This window comes from Takifugu rubripes, chromosome 6 (genome assembly GCF_901000725.2).
Source record: "Takifugu rubripes chromosome 6, fTakRub1.2, whole genome shotgun sequence".
Taxonomy (NCBI): domain Eukaryota; kingdom Metazoa; phylum Chordata; class Actinopteri; order Tetraodontiformes; family Tetraodontidae; genus Takifugu; species Takifugu rubripes.
Window position 1 is genome coordinate 4795672 of NC_042290.1, and position 10092 is coordinate 4805763.

General features: G+C 44.7%; 1 protein-coding gene across 1 annotated transcript; it reads right to left on the minus strand.

Moving 5' to 3' along the window:
• Positions 1-6567: 6567 nt before the first annotated feature.
• Positions 6568-7579, minus strand: cmlc1 (cardiac myosin light chain-1). Its single transcript, XM_003965158.3, has one exon. It carries the CDS (start codon positions 7480-7482, stop codon positions 6874-6876), a length of 609 nt encoding a protein of 202 aa, XP_003965207.1. The 5' UTR covers positions 7483-7579; the 3' UTR covers positions 6568-6873.
• Positions 7580-10092: the final 2513 nt, after the last annotated feature.

Sequence of the window (10092 nt, forward strand, 5' to 3'; positions counted from 1 at the left end):
CTATCAGTGATAAAATCCAATGATTCTATATCAAATGCGGCCCTTTTTACTATAATTTAGTAAATGTGCATCGTTTGTGGCATTTAGTCATTCAGGTTTTTTTACTTGTGAGCTAGCATAGCAGCTAACACCAGGATTACTTCAATTTTGTTTTGAAATGTCTGTGCATGGTAGAATATAGAATAAAGAATTCTTTCTTAACTTTTGGTACTTTCAAATGGATCCGATCGGCTAAATTTGAGTGACATTTCAGGTGAATGATGGTCGCTCTGATCCCCAGTTTGCTGGGGAAAAGACATCGACTGTAATTCGGTGCATTCAAACAGGAATGGCGTGATAGCATCTGTGAATGTCAACATTAGCAAAAAGCCATAGTAGCACGGTGGCTGAAGGAAAGGTCAGGCTTTAATTTCAGTGGAGATAAGCAGGTGACACCGCATTACTTCTGGTGGGCATATAAGGAATACGTTTGGAGCATTGGACAACAGATACGGCGATCAGGTGACCCATTTCTTGGTGACCTTGTTACTCTGATTTGCATCTGTGCTTAATTCCGGCCAAGTTTGTCTTCTGAATTAAAAGCCATCGAGAACACGGTGGCAATTTTTTATGTCTAATCAGCCCTCGGCCGAGATAGCCCACATCAATTAATGTATTTGTAGTCAACCATTTTCTCCTCGCGTGTGCTGAAGGAGCACAAAACCTCGGCAGCGATCCTCAGTTAAAGGAGAGAAGAAGAGCAGGGTGTCAGGCGGTGGAAGTATAATGGCCATTATGTGGGCCATGCATTATAGCCCTTCACGTTTAATGGAAGGACACGAGGCGCGATTATCAACTGTTAGAGCCGACCTCTGATGAGATGGGAGCACCAAGGTCACGACAGCTTCACTCATTACTGCTCTTCGGAGCTGTGGAGGGAGTGATGGTGAAGCGCCATCTTCTTGAAAGATCTGGAAAAACAACCCAAATAAATGTGGTTTATTTCAGCTCAAGAGCGGCGCCTCCCGTACGATGACGGCAGCTTTGTCCTGACTGTAGTGTCAGGGTTTTTTTTTACTTCACAGGTGGAAGTTGACTTTTTAATGCCTCTCAGCTGTGTTTGATGCCGACGTTTTCCCCCGTTTTTGCCGAAAAACTCACAGATCAGGAGAAATTAATTCGACACACAAACCGAGGGGCACAGAGTTCGACTTCAGACGATTAATTTTACTCCCCCAAAAGGACCGCTTCGCTTCTCCCTCCTCTTATTTGCCTGAGTTGTGGGACCAGTTGCCTGTTTCTGGTTAATTACTGGGTGTCACATTTACAACCGGTCCCTGATAATCTGCACCTGAGAGAGGGTGGGCGGCGGCGGGGGGGGGGACCAGTGAGAGAAAATTAGAAAGTGAGCATTTAGTCAGTTACACAATGAATTTAAAGCCGACTTGGAGCAAATTCAATTTGCAATTTTTAATGAGAAATGTAAGAAGCTGTTTTCTCTTAGTGCTCCTTAGATGTTTTGGCCAGAGGCCGCGTCTGTAATCCCTGCAGTGGTCTCTCAGCTCCGGTGGGGGTGGAGAAAAAAAAAAGATAAACAGTGTCGAGAACTTGATTAGGATTAAACCTCAGGCCATAGATTTACATTAAGTGTTCCCTGGTAGAACAGCACAACAACATCCAACATAAATCTGGGTGACTGATGCAAGTGAAGGTGCAGAGAATCCACTTCAGAAGCAGCGATGCTGATTAACATTCACATCCATCAGGTTCCCTAAACACACTGCTTTCATTCTCATATAATCCCTTTTATGTTGAAGGCTCTCCGGAGACGTCGATCAGCCACATTTCTCAAAACTCATCGGCCTATTAATTAACTTTAAAGTGGTGTGTTGATAATTATGCCTTAATTTTATAGCAACCTAGCACACAAACGATTGCCTGCTAATGGGAAAACAACAAAACAGCTCGGAATCGATGCCACAAACTGTATGTTTACGTGTCACATCTCATAATAAATCACCTTAATATTAATTATCACTATTTTGTAACGATTTGCTCAATTATCACTTTGTTTCCTGGCGTTCGGAGTGAAAATAGGCAGGCTAAACACCTGAGAAGGCAAAGGGGACGTCTCTGGAGGTATGAGCCTGTTCTTAGCTTCCCTATAGGCATCATCGTCATCATCATTTAGAAAGAAAAAAATAGATTTCGAAGCAGACAAAATGTCAAATGAAGGACAGTTTTAGGTGAAACAAGTTTGATGCATGGCATAACACATTTAGTTGACTTAAAAATAATCTATGATGAAGAGGAAGACCCAATCAGGACGTAAGTAGAGGACATCATTATTTTTAATGAGGTTTAAGTTCGGTTTATGCTTTTTATGCTAGAGCAGCAGATCTATGCATCCAGAATGTAAATACATTATTACAATTTATGGAACTCGAGCTGTAAAGAGAATCAAACGTGCCTGTATGAGTGAAACGACTGGAGGCTGAGGGAGGATATTTGTGCTGTGCAACAGCAACTGCTAAGAACATATGGAGAAACATCTCACACACATTTTTCCAGAGAATAAAGGTGAAACCTAAAATCCAGATTCTGTGGCCTGGCTACGATCTTAGTCAGGTTATAATCCAAATTAAAGCAGTTATAGTGCTCAAACACACATATATTGTGTGTGTGTTTGCCTTTCTGTGATGTGATACAAATAAAACAATGAGAAGTGATACAGGAGAGCCCAAGTTAGTCCGTGTGTTGAACTGCCTCTTAATATTCTTGATACACCCCTGAGTCGGCCTTTTGTGATGCTGCAGACGGGCCGTCCTCCAGCTCTGGTGTTCCAGCTTCAACGGCCCCCAAACCACAGGCCAGCGAGGAAAAATTACTTGATTATCATTGTTGGAAAGAAACCAAGCTTTCCACAAAAACAGCTGGCAGGGCTGCTGCTAGAGTATGCTGGGGCTCCAAGCAAAGATAAATAAATAAATATATATATATATATATATATATATATATATATATATATATATATATATACACATATAGGAGGGCGGTGTTGCCTCAGAATTGCATCATTTGGATGCGGTGGTCGCTCCTAAAAATTGTAGCTATGCAGACAGAGAGGGACCAGCGACCTCACACCGACCGTGAGCCGTGATTGGGTCTTCAGAATTTCCGGTTGTTGCTTTTCCCGACTTCCCTTCATATTGTGTCCTAAGTCTTATCATTTTGGTCAATTTACCAGTAGTTCAGAGTAAACAAAGTCATGTAGCCTCATAGAGACCCATTAGATCTGAAGGACAAATGGAAAATCTGGTCTTTTTTTTGTTATTGCTTCCTATTATTGTGTTTTCTGCCCATTAGGATTCCAAATCAGGAAGTTGCATCCCAGATCCGCCGACCGTCCGCAGAAGCATAAACGACGGACCCATCTGAGGATTTAAGAAATAATTTCAGGTGCTTAAACTCTTACTCCTACACGCTTGCTGCTTCTTAGCTGCTGACTCTGAGAGCACCTCGATGGCTCTTGATCGATCAGTTTAATTACCGCGGACGAAATTATGACTGAGAGGCAAGATCAAGTGCTGCTTAATGTTGCTGTCCGCTGCGGCTTAAAACGCCACCAAAGGTGCGTCAGCATCGATCTCTGGACACACTATATGTTGAACGAGCGGTAATGAGAGCAGCCAGAGTTTGTGCACCCATTAGACAGGATTTATTTTAGCCGAACCCAGACCAAAAAAAACACAGAAACATTTGGAAACGGTGTATCGACTGTTCGGTTGATCTTTATTTTCCCATCGTCCGTATCCAGACGACGGGATGCCGATTTTGTGTTTTGCTGTAATTTATTTCCAGTTGCATCAGACGCACGTTAAATTCATTAGCGCTAACAAGCTGGTTGGCGTGCATAAGAATGACAATATCAAGAGGATGAGACGACCGTCCTTGAAGACATACGCAGGAACATGATGTTTAAAGACCAAATGGAATTTAATTCAATGCTATCTCATTGCAGACCAGTACAGGCCACTACACTGTCATGGTTATTTCTAGCTGCACCTTGTTATGCTGTAAAAGGAGCGACGTGTAGAAACAAATTTTGTTTAAGAATGGAAAAAGGTTCCAGATGTTGACGACATTAACGATTAGCGTGCACTTGTCAGGACGCGTTAAAGAGGATAACCGGTGTCAGCTGAATGTGAAACCTCGCAGGAGTTACCTGCGATCACATCACTGACCAGGTCAACCTGTCACATGCAGGGGTCAGATGAGTCGGGGCAGGTTCCCCCTGCTGGCCATGCTCAGCGTTGCACTCTCATTATGTAGACGTCCACATTCAGGCTAACTTCAGCAGGCAGGAGCCGTCCTGGTTTGTACAAGACAGAGACAAACTCCAGGCACTGTCCTTCATAACAGCGAGCCGACCTGGTATTTCCACCCACGCTGGCTCCTGAGCTGTTTTGACATTTTAACAAAGCTGACTTTAAACCAGCACTGCAGAAACCACAGGACACGTTCGTGTCCACCTTTAGTGCAGGATTCACCTCAGATCAGGCACAAACTGCTGGATCCTCTCAGCCAAGAGTGTCCTATATTGACAAAAGACTTTAAAGCCACCAGCTGCTGATTAATCAGGATGGCTCTAAATTACTGGCCGCCTTTCAAACGGTTATGGAGCCGCTTGCCCAGTGTACTAAAAACCCTCCTTTACATGGACGTGACAGCTGCATACATTAAGTGCCACTTCTGCCTATTTAGCTCCATCTCCGTGCTCAATCTGAGCTAAAAATAACCGACCCAAAAGATAACTGATGAATTCAAAATGCCATAATTACACATTTTATTGTAATTGCAAATTCAGAGGAATGTCGTACAGTTGGGTTTTTCTTTATGGGGTTACAACAACCATCTAATTTACAGCTAAACAAAACCCGAAGCTGCATTTAATGGGAAAAAAAGTGAAAAAGAAAATCAATGTTTGCAGAATTCTTTTTGTCTAACTGAGATTTAACTGCACAATCCATCTTCCTGATGTCCTAATTCCTGATTTATTTTTTTCTGAAGCGCACCGAACCTGCATATCTGCTGCAGAGGGCGCATAAATTCATATTCTCCATCCTAAACGCGGTCGACGTCGGTTTGCACTGAAGTGACTTCTTCAGATGTCTGAAATTCTCTCGGAACAGAGAGCAAATAAAGCGAAAATGACTGGTGAAAGTAAACGCCTATTAGGCAAACACTGCGGCGCCGCGCAGCTGCTGCCAAACATATTAAAAAATTGAATATATTCCAGGAAAGGGAACAGCTCGGTTGCAAATATTAAGGCTGCCGCTCAAAACAAGGCTAATGAGCAACCATTCAATCTCTTTGAGATGATTCGACTTAAGAGTTGTTGCAGGACTATAAGTTATTCTGCTCAGATGGGTCGGGTTTGCCCCGTGGCGTGTTCAGGAACCAGTGAACTGAGACTCTGATGCAGACAGTTTGATTAAGGCCTTTTTAAAATTGATTTACTGGAGAAAAAAGGAGGGAAGGATTCGCTGTTTCACTTTGATGCAGCAGATGTCTGGGAGCTGGGTTTGTTTTCAAGCAGATAAATTTCTAATTTTCCTTTTTTTTAACTCCTCCTCCGGCTATGAACAATTCTGTCATTGTCTAGTCAGCCTGTGTGGGTTTTATCCACATCAAATCTCATTAAATGATTGATTAGGGATAACTTCATCATCAAATCAAACCATCTCAGCAAATGTGACTCCAAAACTTAGGTCCACTTCTAAAATCGCTCTCCTCCTGAAACAGTATTTGGCATTTTTCCCTATAACATCCCATCATATATAGTAGCTTCACGCTCCTGATTCCCACAATGACTATAAAGAAAGACCATCTGGATGTTTGACATAGTTTTAATACCCTTCATGGCTGAATGCAGTATTCATGCATTCTAAACCTGGCTCCAAGGCCTTGCAGTCAGATTTAAAGTTCAGTTCTGGTTTAGCTGTTATTAAGTTGTATATCAACGGCCGTGATGTTTTCAGCAGTGTGAGTCCATCTGAAATTTGTTGTAAGAAAGAGAGATGACACAGATGAGCAGGGCTGGGTTTCTGAAACTGGGAAGCAGAGATGCTCTAAATCTCGCTGAACCTTCCTCCTGTGATGCTTTCATGGACTGTAGGAGAAACAGGTACCTTGTGCAAACATGACGTAAGGCTCGGAAGGTTCAAATATTTAAAACTGTGCCTGTTTTCACAGCGTAATCAATGTGAGCTAACCATATTTGACCTTTCTGGCATCGGCACCTGTCTCCCATCAGTCAAAGTGGACGCCGTGCACGCGTGTGTGCATGTGCCAGGAATGCGGGTACATATCTGGCGTCGCAGCAGCTGTCCCTCCCATACAATAATAACAAGCACGTCCGCTCAAAGGGCCTTTGTCTTCAGCAGAAAAGAGTGCGATCTGTTCCGTTCTCTGACGCATCCAAATCCCAGTTGTTTTCTTTCTGTTGTTGTTTTGTCTCACTGTCCACACAATACTTTTCCCTAATCACATTAGCACGGTTGATGTGAAAAGTTGAATAGACATAAAATAAGCTGTTTTATCAGCAATCCGGCATACATTTGCATATTTTCCCCCTATATTCAAATTAGCAGTGTACTGAAATGACATTTGTGAGGCAGCTCGTAATCATGTTGCTTTTATTAGTGAAGGTTTTCTTTTTGGATGTCCATATTCTTATCTTACTGACACAATAATTATTTTACTAATCGAAGGTCTTTGGGTCATTATGGTCAGAACTTCTGGCATCAAAAGAATGGAGCATTCTCTCCTCCAGCGCGCAAATCCAGAAGGTGATGGAGGTCAGATGAATGTCTTTAGGGTCAAACATCCTGTTCACCCAGACAGAATGTGCTTTACAAAGGAGGCGTAGTTGATGCAGCCATTGGCGTCCTCCTGTCCGGCCATCAGTCTGTCCACCTCGTCTTCCGTCATCCTCTCTCCCAGAGTGGCCAGAACATGACGAAGCTCCGCCCCCATGATGGTGCCGTTGCCCTCCTTGTCGAAAACCCTGAGCCCCTCCACAAAATCCTCAAAGTTGCCCTGGTCTTTTTTGCGGGAGATGTGCTGCAGCATGGGCAAAAATGTCTCAAAGTCCACCATTTTGGTACTCATGTCCTCCGGCCGAGGCTTCCCAAGCACTTTGAGCACGTCCGCATTGGTCGGGTTCTGGCCCAGAGCTCGCATCACGTCTCCACATTGGGCGTAGGTGATCTTCATCTCCCCGGTGGGTGTGCGGTCGAACAGGGTGAAAGCCTCCTTGAACTCCTCGATCTGGTCGGAGGAGAACTCGAGGGTGATGCTCTTGGGGTCAAAGTCAGGCTCCTTGGGCTGCTCGGGGAGTGGCTCCGGAGGAGGGGCCGGCTTGGCAGCCGGGGCCACATCTTTCTTGAGCTCGGGTTTTTTGGGCTCCGGTTTCTTCGGCTCGATCTTTTTTGGCGGCATGTTGGAGTCACGGGAGGTGGCGGAACTCGCTGAGGAACAAGCAGAGGTCGGAAGTGATTCCTGAGCACGGGTGGTCGCTTCACCCTCCCCAGGTTTTATACCCACTTTGACCAGGGAACACGATAGCAAATTCTACCAGCACACCTATAAAAGGAAGAAACCTAATATAGCCTCCCACAGCAAGTGATGTCAACATTAAATATTGTTCTCAGCTGCTGTCATCTAGCCGACGGGGCCATTTGCTGTCATTAGCGAGGGTCCAGTTGCATTAGTCTGGAAATTCTCTGTCTCTCTGATGGACAAAGGGATCAGAGCACAGCCAGAGACAAAGCCCGCAAGGGACAAGGACCAAAATAGCTTTTGGCTCTTAACCGCTGGAAAGTCTGGGAATCGCGGCTTTTATTGAACAATGCTTTGTTGTAGCTGATGCTTCAGAATTCCATGCAGGATGGATCGATTCATTTGATGCTATTAGGGGATATTTTAAGTGTTGCATATTCCCATTTGAAAAGGAGGGCGAGCCCGTGCAGCAGGTTGGATTTGATTTGATTTTTCTCTTTCGAACGGGGTCATTTTTCAGTGATGGATGTGTTTGGATGGTCTCAGTGCCCAACGACGCATAAAGGTTCTTTTTCCAATCATTTCACAGATAAATGATATTTATCAATTTCGCTGCCACCATCAAGCAGCTGAACACGATGGGCCACACTTTCCGGGGGGCTGGCAGACTCTCCCGATCCTGAAATGACTGCTTTATTAAAGGTGATGTACTGGAGTGTAGCGAGAAGGTCGGCCATGCCAGCCTATAAATGCTAAAGAAATACCAATAAAAACAGCCAATAATAATCCGGACCACAGAGATCCCGTAGGGTCATGACGGCCGTGCACGTGTCGGAGTTTTCACACACAACATGGGACAGTGAAACTTGCATAGTTACAAGGTGAATGCGACCAAGGCAATTCCATTATGTGTCTACTTTATAAATAGGTAATATGTCACTTGGCTTTATGTAGATGGCTGCTCGGTAATACCCTTCACTGAATGATAAATGAACCAACAAAACATTCATTTCATTTATGGGAGGCTGTTCTTATATAGGAAGTGCAGCTCCGCGCCACAATTTTAATCACAGCGATTTTAATTTTATGCCGGCATCACCCTTTATCAACTCGGTTTGAGACAGCTAAAGCCCGTCGCGCCATAATCGCATTTGCTCTCCTCCGTCCCCTCGCCGGCCCCCTCTTGATCTGTCAGTCTCTAGTTTGACGTCCTTGGACAGGGCCGTTTCAGTGTGTGCATCTGTGTGTGTGCCTTTAAAGTTGTCCTTAGTCTAAGATCATTATCTCCCTTCTTTGCTTTTAAGGTCACACGGCTAGTAAAATTGACAGCTAATTTGTCATCCATCGGTGTGCACACGCGCACATGCGGTGGCGAGAGACTTAGACCTGCAAGACTAAATGGACTGAACTACCATATTTTCTATTTAAGACCCCCAGTTTTCCCCTAATGGCCATTCCTGAATAAAAGGCGAATGATGAAAGGGCTCCATCTTAGCCTTTTCACTTCAGCGGCTCACTTAGCGGCCTTGATGACCAGTGTTCCGGCTGCCAAAATGGTTCAAATTCATCTCCATCCCATACGTGCAACAAATGCATCATACCTCTGAGAGCCCCTCATGTTCAAATCTGTCCCAAAACGACCCCCGAACCACTGTGTCTCAGCCTAACTGTGGCGGTCCCGAAGACGGGAGGAAAAGTAAACATTGCAGTCTGTTTTGCAGCTTAAACATCTTTGCAAACTCTGAGGCAGAAGCTTTGTCAAGCTGTCGCCGGGGTGCACAGATGCGACGCTGGCTGGCCGCGGCGGAGCAGATTTCTCTCTCTTCGGCTGAAATCAGGCCCCTCTTTTGGCCATGATTGAGCCGTTCCATCGCTGCTCTCAACATCTGCAGTCAATTCCACCGGTAGCCTCTTTTAAGGGCCGTCAGTTGTCGTGTTGCTTATCTCCACGTCTCTCGCTTCCTCACACTCATTTTCTAAGGGTTTTAATCCCCCCCCCCCCACACACACACACACTACTACTCGACAAGAGTGCGTTGCATTGATTAACAGCTTGTTTCTGATCAGCGTCTCTGCGTCTTCTACCTGATGAAATGTGACACACGGGAAATGAAACAGCAAATATGTCAAAAGTGAATGATGGCGTCGGAGGTGAGAGGCAGGAGTCTTCGGACGCGGACGCCGGCGAGGGTCTTATAAAATGACAGTGCAAATAATCAGGGTAGCACAACGTTTCCACACTTTCAGTGATTGACTGTTTCGTCGAGCATAAAAGAATATTATTAAGAGTCAGAAATGGGTCAGTTTAACTATAAAATCGGTGTCCGTTGTCTCAGTCTACCAGAAACCAGTTTCCATGTGAAGAAACCATTTTTAAAATGGATCCAGTGGTTTGGAAGAGCTCTTCATTAGCAGTTATTCTGAGATTCCCGAGTGAAAGTGGGGGGAAAAACGAGTATGGGCCTAATCCCCGCTTTTATTCTGGGTCAGATCCCTCCAACTCCAGGGGCCGGCTGATGAGGGGGTCCAGGCGTGGCTGTTTCTGGTGGT